This window comes from Lemur catta, chromosome 9 (assembly GCF_020740605.2).
Source record: "Lemur catta isolate mLemCat1 chromosome 9, mLemCat1.pri, whole genome shotgun sequence".
NCBI classification, from domain to species: domain Eukaryota; kingdom Metazoa; phylum Chordata; class Mammalia; order Primates; family Lemuridae; genus Lemur; species Lemur catta.
This window is the reverse complement of record NC_059136.1, coordinates 68,779,799-68,800,806: the sequence shown is the minus strand read 5'-3', so window position 1 is coordinate 68,800,806 and position 21,008 is coordinate 68,779,799. Positions and strand designations below refer to the sequence as shown.

Here is a 21,008-nt window from a genome sequence, read left to right as displayed (position 1 = left end):
ACTTGTATATTACCTTTTCCTCCTGCCTACCCTGTAGTTCACAAAGTCCCTCTCATAAATACCACTGGACTAGGATACAACATAGTTCTCCCTGGTCTAGACATCACTCTTGGCAACATTACGCAAACAATGGATAAGATCTGTGACCAAGAAGATTCCGCAGAACTCAACCAATCAAAGACTACCTTGAAGGTTCTGATTTATGACCTCAAGGAAAAGAGCGATCATTTACTTTTCCACTAGCCTCTGATCAGCCACCTTTAAGCCATCAAGATGCCTATGTCTTCTCTTCCAGCAGCTATTTTGTCTCACATGATAGCTATTAACAATGTGCCTCCTCCTCCACTCCGCAATATACCAAGTGAGTGGGGAATGCTTTGAGGGTCTCATTCACCTGTCACTGTTTTCCGTGGTACTTATCCCAGATATAAAAAGTGGGGCATTCCAGGGTCGGTAGGGACATTGGGAATCTCATGGACAGTGTCTGGAAGGGAAAGAACATAGAGGTGTAAATCCTGCTTTGTCCATTTGAACTCATTTCAATTCTGTAGGTCTCAAATATTTTTCCTTTGTAAAATGAGGATCTTTATGAACTCTTAGAGCCTTGACTACATTGAAATACTTTTAGAGGAATGAAGACAAAAGCTCAGAGAAGTTACAGGGCCACCAGCTATCAGGTCCCTTGTTTCTGGCAGATCTTCTAGTGCCTACCTAGAGTCTTACTTCCTTTAATGGGATAATTAATGCTTCATTTTCACTAGGAGAATTCTCATTTCAAGATTACAAGGAAGGAAAAAAGACAATTCCTATTATTCTGACTGTGTAATTTATTCCTATTTCATTTAATTTTTTTTTCTAGTTTTTGACTTATAGGAATTATAAATATAGAATTTTAATATTTTGAAGTTTATACAATTGACAGTATTTTCCTATTTTACATAGTCAGTCTAAACCCAGAACATTTTCTCAAGACTATGAACACTTGTTACAACCATCAGATTCATAGATCTATTATTTGAACACCAAAATACTGACTAGCAACATGTATGAGTTTCAGTGTTAGTTGAGATTTTAAAAAAATGGATAACAAAGTAATACTTGTGACCTTTTTCAACTATAATTAAGCATTAATGCTATTATCTTATTATTCATTGGGTAAATCTACAGTAGATTTGAGAAGCTAACTCATCCATCCTTTTACCTTCCTATGAGAGTTAACGCTTTCAAATAAATTTTTAAAAATTAATACTCATGGTCTCCAGAGAAAAAGGTAGCACAAGCAACAGTTAGCATCCTTTGAAAGGGTACATTTATATCTTGAATAGTGTCAGGCAAAGTCCTTATGTTAAACCAAATTAATTTCTACATATATCACTTTGTATGTTTTTATTATTGTGAAAAAGTCTTATATGTGGTCAAAGTTTTATGCTTCTATTCAGTGGAAATAAGTATTAAAAATAATTTTGCCAAAAACTACAGATTCTACAGTTCGGGTTTTATTTGTGAAAAAGAAAAATTCTCTGTAAGATGATTTTTTTTTAGCAGCCCAGGAAACTCAGTAGCTGGGAGTTAAAAGATCAAATTAATTTCGAATCAATGAAATGAGATATGTGCTACCCTCTGTAGTGCCTCCCAAGGACACTTAACTTCTGTGAAGTGATTAAAAGATGAAAAATCAGCAGCAATTTAGATCTCAGAACTGAATAGAGCATAATGGAAAGCAGTGGAGCTCCCAGTGTTCTCTTTAGAGGTCCCTACTTGATGTTCTCTGTCTGTGACTTCTTTTGGGAGACGTGTCCTGCTTGCTTAATAACTGTCTTTGTGCCAACTCTAGCAAGTTAACAATGTCTCTTAGCAAACTCTGATTGTCACTGCTGAAACAGTGATCTCATGAAAGCCTGTGTGTGGTGGGTGCTCTCAATCTATACAATGACTGAAACTGAATTACGAATGTGTTATAAATGGGAATGATTCAGAATACAATGGGCATAAATAGGAATGCTCAGTTAAGTACTGAAAAAGAAAATCCAGCCATTATATGCATCCTTGTGTACTTTGCATTTCAGTGGTTAAGTTAGATTTAGTGACTCATATCCACCTTTTCTATAAGTATTTTTATGGGCATAATATTTATTGTGTGCTTTCTATGGGCAGTGTGTAAGCCTTCTGCACATTATATTGTTATTTATTTTTCACAAGAACCTTATGGTGTCTGTGTTGGGCAAAATAATGGCCCCCAATGATGTCCATGTCCTAATCCCCAGAACCTGTGAATATGTTAGGCTACATGGTGAGGGGGAATTGAGGCTACAGGTGGAATTAAGGCAGCTAATCAGCTTCTCTGGAGATGGGGAGAATATCCTGGATTATCCAGGTGCCCACCATAATCATAGGGGACCTTATAAGTGAAAGAGGGAGGCAGGAGAGTCAGTGAGAATGCGGAGATGTGAGAAAGACTCGACTGGCCACTGCTGGCTTTGCAGATGGAAGGGGGACACAAGCCAAGGAATTTGGGCAGCCTCTAGGAGCCAGAAAAGGCAAAGAAATGGATTCTCCCCTAGAGCTTCCAGAAGGAATGCAGTCGTGCTGACAATTTGATTTTAGCTCAGTGAAACCAGTTTCAGACTTCTGATTTCAAGAACTGTAAAATAATACATTTGCGTTGTTTAAAACCACTAAGGTTGTGGTAATTTTTTACAGCAGTAATAGAAAACTAACAAGCTCCACTTTACACTTAAGCATAATGAGGCTTAGGTTTCATACTAAGATTCACACAGTTGTCAAGCAGTAGAGGCTCCTAATAGTATCATCCCTGTAAATGAACTCTCTCGATTAACAACAAAAACTGGTAGTACTCCAGTTTCCTCCTTACCTACTACTCTGAAATCCCTTGCCCATTTGGCCACTTAGATGCTCTTGATTTAAAGGAGGCAACATACCACGCATCTTCAAACACTCCTCCACTGCTGTCTTGTTGACGCTCAAATTCAGACTCAGACACTTCAAGCTTCTTGAGCTTATTTAGTGCTTAGGGTTTTTTTTCTTTGAAACTTTCCAGTCTCCTTTTATAGTCTTTTTGACTTGTGCCTCGAGATTCTTTATAGCTTGCTAACCCTAGGGAAGAGATGAGTGTTCTCAAAAGCAAAAGAGTTGTACCACTTTTTATTTTGGATGAGAATTATTTTTGAAAAGAACTTACAGTTAGCAAAGTGTACAGTTTTAGCACCTGAGTGAAATAGCATCTGGTCTAAGTACACACTCGGGCTGTTATTGTTATAAGTTGATTTCCTAAAGAGCCAGAAAGAATAAATACCTTTTTTAAAAAAAAAATTGTTAATGAAAGGCAGGAAGCTGTCCTTCCCCATTGAATTATGATTAGGAGTATGACCAGTTAGCTAGTTTTGCTTGGGTTAATATCCTGGACCTCCATTTCTTTTCTCTATTTCCTTTACTTATTAGGCTTATTCTTCTAAGAAAGAATGAGTTTAAAAATATGCTTTATATTTTGATTACTGGTTGATTTGAGAGAAAGAATTTTAGGGCTTTTCTAGTACCAAACGTGTTTCAAGTTCACAAGACATTTGCAGGTACATTTTACTTGTTCCAACATATATAGATATAGGAGGGAAAAAAGCATTCAAGAAAAGACCAGGGACACTTCAAGGAATTTAGAAACAAGATAGTACTTTTAAGTGAATGTTTTTCTTTGCTCTTTTTCATTTTATGATGTATGTTTACTGAAAACCTGAAAAGACTGTGTCATCATTCCTAACACTTCAAGGGCATTTTCTGTATTTTGAGAGTTTTTTTTTTAGCTCTTTCATAGCCAGAGATTAAAGGAGTTTCAAAATATGTATTTATTTGGAAAAGTGAATATTGTATCGTTTTAATGTTTTAAACCATTCAAATGCTAGGAATGCATGCAAGAAAAAGGGAGGCTTGTCAGTGGAGAAGAAAAACAGGAAAGCAGACAGTGTAATGTATAAAGAAATAAGGTTTGAAAAAAGAGAGAACTAAAAGAAAAGAGAATGGAAATTCCAAGAAGGAATAAAAGGTGTAAAAATGGTTGAATGTTTGTATTTCTGTGTTTGTATAACCAATAATAGTCCCTGTGGAAAGTGCTATCATATAATTTAGGAAAAGAAGTACTGGAAATTAATTTTCTCAACTTTAGTTTTCAGTGTTTAAGTCACTTTTTTTTTTCTGGTCCCAAGGAGAAAAGATGAATGTTTTATTTTTTAAAAAAAGCCCAAACATTTCTTCTTTTTTAAATTACTACTCTTGTAATTATCTCAATGTACTTGTATTTTTTGTCAGACCATCCTGAGTGCCCTTTACAAATTATGGGAATTTAAACTTGAGTTCAACAATGCCTGGGGGTTCAGGCAGGAAACAGGAAATGATGAGGTAAATTGCAATAGCTGCAAATCAGATCTCTCCACTAGATGTCAGGCTCAGTCTCCCCCCAGCCTCTGGCTACTGCTTTGCCCTCAGCCTTTCAGAAATTAGTCCTCTCTTATCAGTACTTATTATTACTGTTATCTATTCTTCAGCCATCTAGATTGGTCCTACATCACCTTTCACTAAACCAATCTCTGATCTCCCTTCCAACATATATTATGAACCACATTACTGGTCTGATAAGATGATTTGAAAAAAATTAATCATATTAAGTCTCTACTTGAAAGCTATCAAGGACCTACTTGCTTCCAAAACTTAGATTACAATCTATTTTCCACAATCTGGCATTTAAATCTTTCATGATTAGACTAAAATCTGTCTCTTTTGTTCTAGATTTTACACTTCCATTGTTATCTCTCCACTACAGCTAAAATGCTTTGACATTCCTTAAACCCATCTGCCAATACTGATCAGAGGTACAGGGAAACTTCTTAGGGTTAAACATTCAGATGGCCACACTTGACACACATGTAGGATATAAATACATCCTTCCAGAAGAGCAGCATCAGGGGTTCCCCTTCTGTGGAAGAAGTCCTCAGCTGCCTAGGCAGCAGCCCACACAGCCCTCTTTGGACACCCAGTTGGTAGCTCAGGTTCAAGGTAAAGAAAATCGCATAGGACAGGTGCTGAATTACCCTAGTTTAAAAGTCTCATAAGCCAATGTCTCTTATAAAAATTCCATAGGCACTGCTTCCAGATTTCCTGCAAGGAACCTCTCAGTTTCAAGAGTCAAGGTACTTAGGAAAGCCTATTTCAGTGGCTCCCTATCAGGTATTTGTATATCCTCTATAGTTCTTCCTAGTCCAGATACAACTCACCAATGAAAGATGATTGTTATCATAAACAATGTTGCCTAGCAACACAGTTAACTCTCTACCTTAACCTGGCTTCTAACAAACAGAGCTGGAGAGTTCTCATGCTGAGGGGAAAATTATTCCTTGAATTACGTCATCGTAATCCTCACCATACTCTTGTGCCTTAGCCCATATTTCCTGTCTTTGGGATTCCCATCTAGCATTCTCTATTTTTTTCTATCATTTCAGTTCTTTAAAGTTTTTCTCAACTACTTTAATCTCCATGAAGACTCTCCTGGCCTCTCCATTACAAAGTACTCTCTGAATGTCCTTAGCCCTTTTTCTATTTTCCTCCTATTATTCTAATTATGTTTAACCTAACATTAGAGAACTTATACACGTCTTTGGACTGTGGTTCTTACTAAATGAATATCTTGAAATAAGAGGTTATCCTTCATATGTCTTTGTATCTCCAATACCTAGTATGCAAATGAAATGAAGAATGAACATACCTCATGGAATTTATAGGGATTTTGGTGAATAGGACTTTTTAAAAATTTATTGTGTAAATAACACATGCATCAGCACAAGAAAATATTGAAAATTTGAGACTTCCTCTCAATCCATATACTCAATCTTATTCTCAAAAGTAATCACCAGGAAAAAAGTTTTTTCTTGAAATTTGCCAAGCATATTCATATGTGTGCATAAGAATGTATGTGTATAATCTCCATTTTTTGTAATTTAGAAATTTTTACTTTACAATTGTATGTATTTGTGGTGTAAAATTTGATATATGTGTACACTATAGACAGAGTAAATCAAGCTTATTAATGTATTCATCACCTCACATACCTACCCCCTCTTTGTGGCAAGAACTTTAAAAATCTACTTGTTTAGCAATTTTCAAATATACAATGCATTGTTATTAACTATGGTTCACTATATTGTGGGATATATCTCTAAATCGTATTGCTCCTGTCCAACTGAGATTTTGTCTCCTTTGACCAACATCTCTCCTTTCCCCACATTCCAGCCTTCCCCCAGTCCCTGATAATCACCATTCTCCTCTCTGCTTCAATGAGTTTGGCTTTTTTGGCTCCCACATGTGAGTGAGATCATGCAGTATTTGTCTTTCTGTGTCTGGCTTATTTCACTTAGCATAATGTCCTGGTTCACCTACGTTGTGGCAAATGACAGGATTTTCTTCCTTTTCTAAGTGTATAATATTTCATTTTGTATATGTACCACATTTTCTTTATTCATTCTTCCATTGATGGACACTTCGATTGTTTCCACATCTTGGGTATTGTCAATAATGCTGCAATGAACATGGGAGTGCAGATATCTCTTAGAGATAATGATTTTGTATCCTTTGGATATTTACCCAGAAGTGAGATTCCTGAATCATATGATAATTGTATTTTTAAAATTTTGAGGAACCTCTCTTATTTTTTCCAAAATGACGTATTTACTCTTCTACCACCAGTGTATCAGGATTCCTTTGTCTCTACAGCCTAACACTTGTTATCTTTAGTAATAGCCATTTTAACAGGTGTGCAGTGATATCTCCTTGTGGTTTTAATTTGTATTGCCCTGATGATTAGAGATGTTGAACATTTTTTCATCTATCTCTTAACCATTCATATGTCCTAGTTTGAGAAATATCTGTTCAGGTCCTAAGGCAATGTTTTTTTAATTTCAATAGATTTAGGAGGTACAAGTGTTTTTTGTTACATGGATGAATTATATCATGCTGAAGTCAGGGCTTTTAGTGTATCCATCACCAGAATAGTGTATGTTGTACCTGATAGGTAGATTTTCATTCCGTATACTCACTCTTCCCACCTTCATCCCTTCTTAGTTTTCAATGTCCATTACACCACTTTGTGACCATATATACCCCTTGTTTAGCTCCCACTTATAAATGAGAACATGCAGTATTTGTGTCCCTGTTTCTGAGATATTTCAGTTGTACTCCATGGTATATACACACACACATACACACATAAATGTATATTAATATATACATAATATACACCACATTTTCTTTATCCACTCATCAATTGATGGGCACTTAGGTTGGTTGCATATCTTTGCAATTGTGAATTGTGCTGTGTAAACATTTGAGAATAAGTACTTTTTTTAAAAAAAATGCCTTTTTTTTTTCCTTTGGATAAATACTTACTAGTGAGATTGCTGGATCGAATGATAGGTCTACTTTAAGTTCTTTGAGGAATTTCCATACTGTTTTTCATAGGGGCTGTACTAACTTACATTCCCACCAACAGTGTATAAGCATTCCCTTTTCACTGCATTCACGTCAACATCTGTGTGCTTTTTTTTTTTTTACTTTTTAATAATGGCCATTCTGACAGGCATAAGGTTTTAATTTGAATTTCCCTGATGATTAGTGATGTTGAGCACAATTTTATGTTTCTTGCCCATTAGTTCATCTTCTTTTGAAAAAAAATCTGTTCATGTCTTTTGCCACTTTTTGATGGAGTTATTTGTTTTGTTTCTTGCTGATTTGTTTGAGTTCTCTGTAGATTCTGGATATTAGTCCTTTGTTAGATGTATAGTTTGCAAATATTTTCTGCCATTCTGTAGGTTGTCTATTTGTTGATTATTTCCTTTGCTGATTATTTCCTTTGCTGATTATTTCCTTTCCATTAATGTGCCAGCTGTTACACTATTGTCTGTCATCTTCAAGCCTACACTTGTATATTCTGCTTTGTGATGCTAGTTAGACCTGGGACTCTGCAAACTACAGTCCCCACGCCACCCCTGTCCCCTGAAGTCAGCTGGCTTCCTCTTAGGATCTGTTAATGTTGGTATTAGAGACTGGAAAACAAGAGGAAAGTTAAGGAAACTGTTTATTTTTTGTTTTCTTTTTCTGTTCTGCTTCTCCTTCTTGTGTCTCCTCAGCAATGTGTCTTTTTCATCTAAGCAGTGGGAGTTTGTTCTGGCAGTAGCAGTTGATTCCATTTGCGGTTTTCTCAACATTGCCAGAAATAGCCTTCTTGTACTCCCGCAGAAGCCCAGCGCCATCTACTGGTGCCCTATCCTCACGGGTTCCATCCCAGTTTTGTGGGGCAATTATTCCAAACTTCTAAGTTTTAGTAATTCCACTTCGTCCCTTTGTTTCATCAGCAAAAAGAGTGGTGGTAACTGTTTCCTGGGTGATAGCTGGCATTCCCTTTTTGTTGCTTCAGTTCTCTAATGCCTGGCTAGCAGTTCTTTGTATCAGTTTTCTCCATTAAACTAACTGGTGTGGTTTCTGTCTTCTGAGTACTGGATCCTGACTGCTACAATGGAAATTTGTTTCCAGTTAGTGTTGCTGTTAAAATCAAATAAACATTCTGTCCATACTTTTTTGTGTGTGTTGGTAAGCTAGTGTACTCATAGAACTTCAAGGTCAAAGGATGTGTGCATTTCAAATTTTGATAAATTCTGGCAAATTGTCTTCCAAATGGGTTGTACTAATTTCTAGTCCTATCATCAATGTAGGCAAGTATCTATTTCATAACATCTTTACTATTGTGTATTATAAAACAAAAATTTTCCAATAAATTAGTTTTTCTTTCTATTTCAGTTTGCATTTATTTAAAAGTGAGGTTTAGAATCTTTTCATTTATTTGTGTTAATTTGTATGTGTGTAAACAGACTGTTTATATCCCCTGGCCATTAATTGGAGTTTGTTTTTCTTTTTATTCGATAGGACTCATTGTATACAACGAAAATTAGCTTTTTGCCATGCTTTTTACAAATATTTTTCTCAGTTTACATTTGTCTTTTGTCTTTATGATTTGTTTCATAGAAAGGTTTTAGAATGTTTGTGTCGTTTTTATGTCCTCTATTTATTGATCTTGCTTTGGAAGTCATTCCTGATACCCAGATTTTAAAATGATTCTCTCATGATTTCTTCAATATTTGTACAGTTTTGTGTTTAGTATCAAGCTTGTTAAATATTTGATGCATCTGGATTTTATTTTGATTTAGAATAGTGGAGTAAATCTACAACTTAATATTTTTGCAAAAGACCAATCAACAGTTCTAACACCATGTGTTGAGTAATCTATCTTTTTCCTACTAATTTGAAATGCCAATTTTTATTACATGCTAAATTTTCATGTGCATTCTGGATCTATTTTTGGAATCTGTTTACTTTTTCCACTTATCTCTTGTCTATTTATGCAGCATTGTTGAACTGTTATAACTATTGAAGCATTATATTTCAATATCTGGTAAGATTAACCTTTACTGATTACTCCTTTTTAAAAGATATTTGCTGGCTATTTTCTGATGTTTATTTTTCCATGCAGACCTTGGAAATATATGGACCTTTTCAACAAATAAAAATTTTGATATTTTAATTGGAAATGTGTTGAATTTAGAGATTAATTTATGGAGAATTGAAATCTTTGTGATTTTAAATCTTTCTACTCGAGAAGTGGTATCTTTAAAATATTCAGTCTCCTTTCTTTCAGTTTATGCAAGTGTTCTCTTATGCCACTAATAAAATTTATATCTGGGCATTTTATCTTTTTTCCTTTCTATTATGTATGCTATCTTTTCTAATACTTTCAAACTGTGATAGTCAGTACATGAGGAAAATATTGAATTTTTAACAAATATTTTTTAGAAATTTTGAAACAATCATAATCTTACAAATGTTGGAAGTTCAGCATAAAAAAACTTTTCTAGAGCTATTTGACATTCCATCATCCCCAAATATTTTAGTGTATATTTTTTAAAAACATTCACTTACATAATTACAATACAACCATCAACATCAGGAAATTAATACTGATACATTACTGTAATCTAGTCCATAGACCCCATTCACATTTGACCAATTGTGCTAACAACGTCCCTTCTAGTAAAAAAATCCAATTCAAAATCTCACATTGCACGTTTGTCACGTCTCTTCAGTCTCCTTCAGCCTGGAACAGTTTCTCAGTTTTCTTTGACTTTCATGACCTTGCTACTGAGAGATTACAAACCAGTTATTTTGTAGAATATCCTTCCATTTGGTTTGTGTGATGTTTCCTCATGATTAGATTTGAGGTAGACATCTTTGGTAGAAAAGTCACAGGAGTGATTTTGTGTTCTTTTCCTTCCGTCTTATCAGGGGGCACATGATTTCAGTTTGTTCCACGCTTGACAATATTCACTTGAATCAATTGATTGAGGTGATATGTGAAGAGATTTCCTGCTATAAATGTACTCTTTTCCCTTTTGTAAGTGTATTATGAAGATGTATTTTTAAAGTATATAAATATCTCATTTCTCATGAAATAAATAAATTGATGTACAAACTCTGGGTTTCTATTCTATTCAATGAGTTTTAATGAGTTACTATTATAATGTATTTAGTTGTTCTAATTGTTCACAGTTTGGCCACCAGGAGCTCCTTCAAGTTGGTTTGAGCATCTCCTTGCTTTCTGGCACAGTTGGATTTTTCAGGCTTATTTTGTACCTTCTATGTCTGATCTCTGGCATCAGTCATTTTCCCAAGAAGCCTAAATTGCAGAATTGTATTTAGAACTCAAGATCTGTGTGTTGTGTGTGTTCATTGATCTTAGGATCTCACTGCTTTTAGGGGCTCTGTGTAATACAAATCTACATTTATATTTGTTGTATACCAATTTATATACATCGAAAATCATAGGCCAGGTGCTCATGCCTATAATCCCAGCGCCTTGGGAGGCTGTGATAGGAGGATTGCTTTAGGCCAGGAGTTAGAGACCAGCCTGGGCAACATAGCAAGACCCTGTCTCTATAAAAAATTAAAAAAAAAAAAACAACTAGCTGAGAGTGGTGATACATGCCTGTAGTCCCAGCTACTGGGGAGGCTGATACGGGAGGATAGCTTGAGCCCAGGAATTCAAGGCTGCAGTGAGCTATGATCACACCACTGCATTCCAGTGAATTTACACTAATTTCACCAATTGTAATGCATCACCACAGGGCTCATTCTGGTCTTCTCCCTTTCTATATTTGTAACTCCCTTCTCTGAAGTGAGAAAGCTTTCTCCTATTAACTTTGCTATAACACTTTTGATCAGTTTCCCTGAATGTAATCTATCTTCCAAATTCATTGCCACCTCCTCATCCTGACATTCAGCTCTGGGGCACCCTCTTCCCCTCTCTCACACCCTTGCTCTGAGACTCTGCCCAGGCCTACCCCCAAACATAGATGCCCTGCACACCCCAGTCTTGGCTACTCTGGGACCCTACCTGTCACCCCCACCTACAGCTGGCATAGATGACTACCTTCCTCTACTGTTCCAATGGCTTTAGAACTCAACTGTTCAAGGAAAGGGGCAAGCTACTGAATACTTAGTTACTTTTATAATTAGGCACATCAGTGAGTACTCTAAGGCAGTGGTCCCCAACCTTTTTGGCACCAGGGACCAGTTTCATGGAAGACAGTTTTCCCACAGAAGGGGAGGGTGGGGGTGGATGGTTTCAGGATGATTCAAGCACATTACATTTATTTTGCACTTTATTTCTATTATTTTTACATTGTAATATGCAATGAAATAATTATACAACTCACCATAATGCAGAATCTAATGCTGCTGCCAATCTGACAGGAGGTGGAGCTCAGGCAGTGATGCCAGTGATGCGGCTGAAAATACAGATTGCTCACCTGCCACTCACTCCCTCCTGTGTGGCCTGGTTCTTAACAGGACTCTGACTAGTACCAGTCCCCAGCCCGGAGGTTGAAGACCGTAGCTCAAAGTGATTTCTGGTTTATGCACTTGTTTTCTACCTACATAATTATAATATTAGCGAAAACATGATTTGTCTTTTCATTCTAATTTTTGTATCTTGTGTATTTCTTTTATCAAATTGTGCCCCTTGGTACTTTCAGAAATTTGTAACACTAGTGGATGTTTTCATCTTGTTCCTGAATTTAATGCTATTGCTTCCTGTGTTTCAACATTAACCATGATTCTGTCTTTTGATTTGATCTACTTATGCAGTTAAGAAAATAAACTTTTTTTCTGTTTAAATTATTTAAAAACTACATTAAATTTTATTGAATACTTTTTCTGTATTTATGAAGAGGGTAGTTTTAAAATTTTTGATTTATTGGGGAAAATTATTTTGCTGTATTTCTTGATTGAATTTTCTTTGGATTACTTGGAAAAATCTTACTTTGTTGTATGATCTTTACTCTCTTAATGGGTACTATGCCTTATTTTTTTTCTCAAAATATTCATTCGTATTTGTAAATGAGATTAGTCTCTGATTTTTTTTAATGCTTTGTCATATTTGAGCCTAATTGTTTTGCTTGCTTCATCAAAGAAATTTGAAAACTTTTCTGTGTTCTAAAACATTTAACAAGAAGCAGGATTATCTCTTTCATAAAGATTTATAGAATTCACTGTGATAATGCCTTGTTTGATGTGTGTGTGTGTGTGTGTGTGTGTGTGTGTGTGTGTATGTGCGGTAGAGGAAAACTGCTTTGCAATTATTCCTCATTTCTTTCAAGGCAATTGATATACTTAGGTTTTTCTCTCCCTTCTAATGTCAATTTACATAATATGCATTTTCCTAAAAATAATTTTAATTGGTTTCATTTTCTGAATTTATACTTGTCTGAAATGCTCTCTTTTGATTTCCTTTATGATGGTGGACCTTATTAGTTATTCCTCAATTTTATTTCTTATGTTGAGTACTTATGCCATCACTTTCCTTGTTTAGGTGTCACTGGGTTATTTTTTTCTATCCAAAGAACCAGGTCTTCAATTTGTTTACATTTCTACAATTTGCCTGTTTTATAAATTTATTAATTTCTTCTTTTCTCTCTGTTTTATCTTTTCCATTTTTCTTATTGTTTTGTACTAACTTCTTGAGAGAAAAGCTTAATTTTTAAAATTTTATTCTTTCTTTTTTTCATGTAGTATCAATATTTAGTGGAATATATTTTCTTCAGAGAAAGACTTTAATTATATTCCGTATGTTGATGAAGGCATTCACTATTTTTACTTTCTATATATTTTATGGTATTTGTTTTATTATCCTTTTTGATTTAAAAATAAAATTTGATACATGATTAATATATCTCTCATTAATTATGTAAAGTCTCTATATCCTTAGTGATTTATTTTCTATTTGATATTTGTGTGATGAGGAAGGGAAGTTACTGTTGGCCATCTTTTGTCTCCTCTTATACCTGCAATTTTTGCTTTATGAATTTTGATGCTATATAATTTGGAACACAAAAATACTGAATATTTAAGTTCTATAACTAAACCTCTATTTCCTGATCCATCAGCTTTAGACAATGCATGTTCATTACCTGGTATGAAATGTAAAAAAAGTTCCTTCTTCACATCTTGATTTGGTTACTAAGAATATTTATGTCGAAGTCTTTGGCTAGTTATAGTCATACGTTTAAATATTATTGTCTTCATTATCTTAAATGTTCTTTAAACTGTAACTACTAATTATCTACTATGTAAGGGAATATGTACAAAAATATATTACACTTTCCCCTCCTCTCTGCTGAAATTCAAAGTCATTATTTATTATTTATACTATCTCCATTAGACTCTATGAGGAATTTATTATTTATTTTAATGTTTACAAAATTTACCTGTACTTTATTAGCATAGTTTCCACACTATTTACATTTTAGTTATATGTTTATGTGAATTCTTCGTTCAGGGATTACTAGGCTAAATTTGATATTCAAATAGCATCTCTGAGGTCTTATATTTATTTTTTGGGGAAAAAATTCGTTAGTCATATTTTTCCCTTCCCTGAGATTGCCTTAGCATTTGCCAGGACATTGCCGTGGAGAAGTCTATGGCCAAACTGAGTTTTTGCACTTGAAGGAGGGTACCTTTTTTGGCTGGGTGCTAAAATAATTATTTCTTTATCTTTGAAACGTAGTAACAATTGGTTACTAATCCAGTAACATTTAGAATATCTAATCTCTTTGTAGAACATGTATCACTATTTCCCTTTCCCTTTGTGAGGAAAGGAATTACATTTAATTTCTCATATGCTATTTAAGTCTTTATATGACAAAAGTATTCTTCCATTATATCTTTGAGTACTTTTTTTCTACCATTATTTCTGTTTTCTTATTCAGGAATCATTTTCACATACAATATTTCCTCTCTGTCTTCATTTACCATTTTCTTCTTTGCTTTTCTTTTATTGTTCCTATCTCTTTGAGTGTTAGCCTCTGTGTCTATATTTTCTTAAATCTTTGCCAGTTTTGCTATTTCTAATGTGGATTTTATTTCTATCATAATTTTATTTTTCTCTTTTTTCCTGAATATAGCCTGCTTATAATTTATTTTTGTTGTCTTATTTATAACTAATACCTTGCAATTTTGTTTTTATTTCGTCAAGTGTGTGTACGTGTGTGTGTGTGTGTGTGTGTGTAATGGAGGAATATAGGATTTTTTCCTATTTCCTGGCATAATTCCTATACTGATGCATATTATTTTATTTTTATAATATTTGATAAGTTAATAATTTTCACCTTTTCCCTTAGAGTAGATTGTTCCTAGGTCCCAGGAATATTGAATGGCAGTTATTTTTCAAAGGTAGATTACTTGCTAGAAAAAAAATTGTGGTGGGGACGGAGCTGGTTTGGCATACAGATTGAATTTTCTCATCTTTTAACTGTGAATACTTTCTCATCAACTCTGTTCTGTACTCTTCCCAAAACGATATGTGCCTAATTAGTGCTGTCACCATTTGTATTCCAGAGGTTTTGTATAGTTATTTGGCCTCTATTTCTCTTCAGTCACTGAGATCAGCTGCTTCTATCTTGATAATCACTTAACATTGTCATCTATATTACCATAACTACTTGATTCTTAAACAAAATGACTATGTGTAATACTTGCCTAACCCTGCATTCCATGTATGTCAGTGGTTCAAGAGTGCCCCTTAGTCTGTCCATGTTTCAAGAACTTCCTATTCTAAGTAAGGTTTAATTGGTTGTACCCTTCAGAGCTGTACCACCTGCCCCTGGAGAACTCCGCCTGTTTGCTCAAACAAGAGCAGTATGTGTGTGCTCTTGCACCTCTTTTATAATTTATTGATATTTCACTGTTTGGTTGATATTCCTCAGAGTTTATAGTTATGAAACATGATTAATCCTTGGTTTTTCTGAAGATCAATTTCCCCCACCTTTTTTAACGCTTTATATTATTTAGTGTTTTTATATTATGTTTGCTCTTTATGTTTACCATGATGAATAGGTTTTTAATGCCCCCAAATGGCAATGACATGATCTTTAATCTCATGTAGAAGGGATAAAAAATGATTAATGTTTGATATTCTGCAAGGAGCAGGGTATTTTTTAGAGTTTTGAAGATATTCCTTTAAATACAGCTTTATTTTCACTTACTTGCCTTCATTATCTTTCCTTGATTTTCCTTGCTTACAACTGACCCTTACACATGACAAATTAGAACCACATTCTTATTATTTATTCATTATAATTTAACAAATATTTATTTAGATCCAATCATTGTGATAAGTTTAAGCATTTTATAGATGAGTAGAAAAAGAACCTTATCCTCAGGGGATGACGATAAATTGGAAGAACTATAGGTATAAATGAAAAAGTCATAAAGAAAGATAAGGCTTGCTTTCATGCAACCATTTCATGGTGTTATAAAAGCACAATGTAAAATACAGTTATCTTTTTCTACAGAAGAAATGTTTCAAAAAGTATCACAGGTAGGTTAACTTCTGAGGCAGATCTAAAAGGATGGATGAGTTTTTTAAGTTGAGAAATGAACTAAAGAGATTATCCTATTGAATTGACAAGGTGTGTCCATGGAGCAGCCAGAATATGTGTTGTTGAAGGATGGACAGAATGGGGGAGGAATGTAGAGGGTGGTATTCAGTGAGGAACTAGAAGTTAATGTAGGAACAATTATAAAAAGCATGATATTCCATATGAAGCATTTAAACTTTAGCCTGTAGAGGATTTCAAGGAAGAAAGTTATGCAGTCACACTGAAATTTTAAAAAGTAGTTGAGAGTAGCAGGGAAGATATATTGGAGAGGAAGAAGCTGGAGTCAGGGAGGCTACTTAGGAGATTATTATAATAGTACAGATGAAGCTCAAAGAGGACCTGAAATAAGAACTGACATGTCACATGCATGTGAATGGTACTGCTTCACAGTGTGTTCACCACATGGCCCTGTTTGGTGGCTCTGCTTGTCATTAGGATTGGGAGGACATACAGTAGACCCTTCATATCTGTAGGTTCTGCATGTGGGTTCAACCAACTGGGAATCAAAAATATTTGGAAAAAAATAGTAATGCTAAAATAGGAATAATACAAATGAAAACCAATCCAGTATAACAACTATTTGCTTAGTGTTTATATTGTATCAGGGATTACAAGTAATCTAGAGAGGATTGAAAGCATATGGGAAGATACGAGTTGGTGGTGATATGAAAATACTATGCCATTTTATATAAGGGACTTGAACATCTATGGATTTTTGTATGGAGAGTGGGAAGGGTGTCCTGGAACCAATGCTCAATGGATATCGAGGGACAACTGTATTTGGAAGATATTTAGGATATATTTCAAAAGAGGTTGAATTGGTCTTCATGACACATTGGTTCTGAAGAGGAGAGGGTAGAATAAGTTCTCAAGATTGGTGATAGAGTTATTGTAGGTGATACGGGTTTTCTTAACAGAGAATTCAGGAGAGTATCAAGTTTTTTGAGGAAAAGAAATAAGGGAGAAATTTTGAGTGAAATTTTGGTTATCTTGAATTTGATTTTCCTGGGGAACATTTACATGAATGCTATGGAGTGCAGTTAGAGATTTAGGCTAGAGAGTTTGATTTGAGAGTCTTAAGTGTGTATGTGATAGTTGGAGACATGAGTGCAGATAAGGTCATGAAAGAAGAGAATCTAAACTGAAAAGATAGAAGTAGCAAGAATGGATTCCTGGCCAACACCAATGCTGGAGGGAAGAAGATAGGAGTCAGCAGAACTGTCTAATCAGGAGGAAGCAAGAAAGGAGAAAATGGTGTCACACAAACCTAGTGGGAAGAAACTTCACCAATGTCAAAAGTCACACAGGGATTAGTAGGACGAAGACAGAAAAAGGCTTCTTGGACTAGAAACTACAAGGTCTTTGATGATCTTAATGAAACCAATTTCAATCAATAATGAAGGCAGAAGATAAATTATAGTGGATGGAGAAGTGAATTTGAGTTGAGGAAGTAAGATGAATGTAGACTAATTTTCCAAAAATGTTGGATATAAAGGGAAATTATTTTGATGATTTGTTGTAAAACCTTTACCTCTTCTTATCCTTTTCCTCCCCTTCTTTCCCTTCCTCTCCCCCTTTCTCTTCTCAGGTAATACAGTTCTACCTGAACATCTTAACCCACCCAGACAATGAACACAAACAATATAGACCCACTCGGGTAATTGTTCCTATCAGTGTGCCAACTTTTATTCATAGAAAACCCTGGTTAGGCACTATTCCTTTGCCTCTCGATGGTTTATTTAGTTGCCATTTTTTAGGTGCCTTACGTTTATCCAATATTATTTGAAGGAGAATTAACTTTGGGATTTTAGAAAACAATAACAAATTAGTTGAAGAAATATGAATAGACACACTATTCACGATTAATGTAGGTATGCTTAATGACCTCTTATTATACAAGTTTATACTTATTTACAAATGTATTCCTTCTCCCTAGAATCAAATCATTTATCCAAGTATATAGGAATGTATATAGTCATGTTTATAGTCCCTGAAGGATCCTTTTTTAAAATTTTCTCCTGTTCAGCTTCTTGTTCAGTACTTCAGTCCTATGCTAGAATACACCTTCTGCTTATTAGAGTATGAGGGCTGCTATTCTTACTGCAAAGTTTGTTGCTAATGTTTCTGTTGCTATTGCTGCTGAACTGCTGCTTTGTGCTCTGAAAATTGTATTAAGCAAGGTTCCATTGATCACTGGCTTAATTATTAAAGTGTACACTGCAGCCACTTTGAAGCCGGTCTGCTCTCCGTTTTCTAGCTAATCCTACCCTGATGTTTTCATAAGGTCATTGTGGCATTTTCTCTATGGCTGTGCTGTCAATCTCTTTCATCTCACCTTCCAGCCACTCTGATAAGCCTGGTCACCCAGTAAGTAGTGGTTGTGCATTTACAGTATTCCTAAGGCTTCCCTTACTCCATTGCTTCCTCTTAGCATTTTGCAGGTGATATTTATTTATCCCTTAAGGGAAATCTTGTTGGGGAAAGATAGTTTAGTTACATTTAACACCAAAACTATTTTTAATTCCCATCACAAGCATACTTAATTTACCATACTGCACAAATATAAAAATATATCTACCCCGAACAAACACTAATGCATGTAAACACATGATCGTCAATGTACCACTGAGATAAAACATTGGAATTTACTTTTATCCATTTCAATAATACACAGTGGACCTTATATTAACAAAGATAATAGGTTTTTTTAATTGCACAGTAGGTTTCTAGTTTAGGATTAATTTTGTAACCACACTTTTATATCATCTTCTAATCCTCTTTCAAACTTACTCTGGTTGGAACCCTTGGTTTTAACCCCATTGTAGGGTTAAACCACCTCTGCTTCTATCAACAGCCTGGCTGAGACATATTCATGAGGGAAAAACAAGATGAGAAGACAAATGTAAACTTTGTACTCTTTGAACCTCTTTAAGCTTTATCCTTGTATTAAATTTGATCACCAGGAAAGCTCACATCTGGCCTTTACAAAGTTATGATTTCATGTGGAAACCTGTGGCTTTTAAAATTTTTAATAAAACTGCTTTTCAAAGACAGGATCCCTTATGATGTTCAACACTCTTCCTAGAAAGACCCTTATGATAAATAATCTCAGAACTGAGGATCAGGGAAGAAACGTTTTGATGAGCTAAAATGGTCTTCTAGGAGGCTATGAGTGCTATATAGCCCATTCTATTTTTGAGTTTACTTGGCTGTTCCAAGCCTCTCAAGAAACTTTGGCCTCAACTGCTACAGCATTTGTTAGGCAATGTGATTTTTAGGTAAAAAATTGTTAAGTATTAAACTACTTTAATTTTTCTATATTTTACTAGTAATTCTCAGATTTATGATCTGTTTTATAATTCTTTTTTTTTTTTTGTAAGCCACTTTAACTGAACATAAAGGATATGTATATATATTTTTTAAGTCCCTTCTTGGTCAGAATTTCTCAAGCCCTGACCTTTTTCTAAATCTCTACTGGACCATCTTCGTTTCCTGTCCACATCACTCATCAGGGCTGTTACTGACATTATGCTTGAACTACATTAGGGAAATAGACTAAATGAATACTTCGTAAAAGTCCCTTCCCCATTCATGTATTTAAAAACCTATTATAATTAATATTTTATATAATATCTTATATCAAAATATTGGTATCCTAAAAATTATTTTTAATATATCTAAGCTATAACTTGGCTTGTTTAAAATAATTATTTCATATGATGCTAAAATACAATTTGGTAATTTTTTCTTTTATTTCATGAGGCTTACCTGAGTAATATGAGTAAGAAAACACCCATGTCATGTAATCAGTACTTTCACATTTATTAAATGGTATGATTTATGTGGATAGCAATCAATTTTTGACTTAAATTTCCCTTATTTAAATTTTATGTTTAGAAAGCAGTATCTGCTATTGCTGATTAATTTTTAAATCACAAAGAGTTTATACAAAGGAAATTTTATGATTTAGGAACCTGAAATTAAAACAGATAAATTTGGACATGGCAAATTCTAAATTATTCATAATTAGAATGTGTTTTAATTTTAAAAACTTTTGGAAATGCATTAAGCCACTGATTTTTTCAGCTTTTCACTAAAGAATGGAATAACATACAGAAGTTCATCTTTATTACTGCTTTCTGTTTTCCAACACTCTAACAGCATTCATTCTTCTGAAGTAACCAGAGGGCTGTGATCTGAGTGCCCATCACTATAAAGATGCTTATAATACTCAGGCTCTGTCTTCCTTTCCATCTCGTTCGAAGGATATCGGTTCCTCCTGGCACTGAAGGAGAATCACAATTAGTTTGCTTCTTGGCTATAATTACTATCTTTCTGCTCTTAGGGATCTTTGTAATTTGTTTACATGTGAACTTTAGAAGAAATTGCAAACTGAATCCAGACCCCTGAAGGTGCTCTGAAGAGGGGGAGCCTTCTAGGGGGGGGCCAGTGTAAGATTGAATAAGCCTGCACAGACTGGATTGAATCAGAGAGAGAGAGAGATTTAGAAAACTCCTCTTTGAATTTTCAGCTGGAGTTCTGGAACCAGTTTACCTTCTAATGGTATTAGATAGGGATTCTGAAATGTTTACTTTCAGGGAAGTGACATTATATGAGACAAACAAATGTTAGCATTTACTGGAAATAAAAAAAAATGCCAGATCTGATTTGACATCAATGAAAAACATTAAATTCTTTCCTCAATTTTTTAATCACCCTATTCAATTCTGCTTGTGTATCAAACAGAAGACTGTTAATACCTCACTTCTATAGTCATTGAATTCTTTTACAATAATGAATGTTTGCAATTAAACTCTATTTACACACTTGGTTAATAAGATTATGGAAAATTACTCACCTTTTTAATTGATTTCTTTTCAGACTTGAAAATGTCTAAGCACATTGATTACGGTCAGTTGAAGGCATTATGCCATATTAGAGGACTACAACGGTGGTAAGTTAGTCATG

The 21,008-nt window shown here is 34.6% G+C and overlaps 1 protein-coding gene across 1 annotated transcript in view; it reads left to right on the top strand.

Moving 5' to 3' along the window:
- The first annotated feature begins 273 nt into the window (after window positions 1-273).
- Window positions 274-21,008, top strand: part of CNBD1 (cyclic nucleotide binding domain containing 1) — a 345,001-nt gene continuing 324,266 nt past the window's right edge. The window contains exons 1-2 of the mRNA XM_045560473.1: window positions 274-361; window positions 20,922-20,991. Of these exons, the coding sequence (XP_045416429.1) occupies window positions 274-361; window positions 20,922-20,991 (158 nt within the window). The remainder of the gene's footprint in view (window positions 362-20,921; window positions 20,992-21,008) is intronic.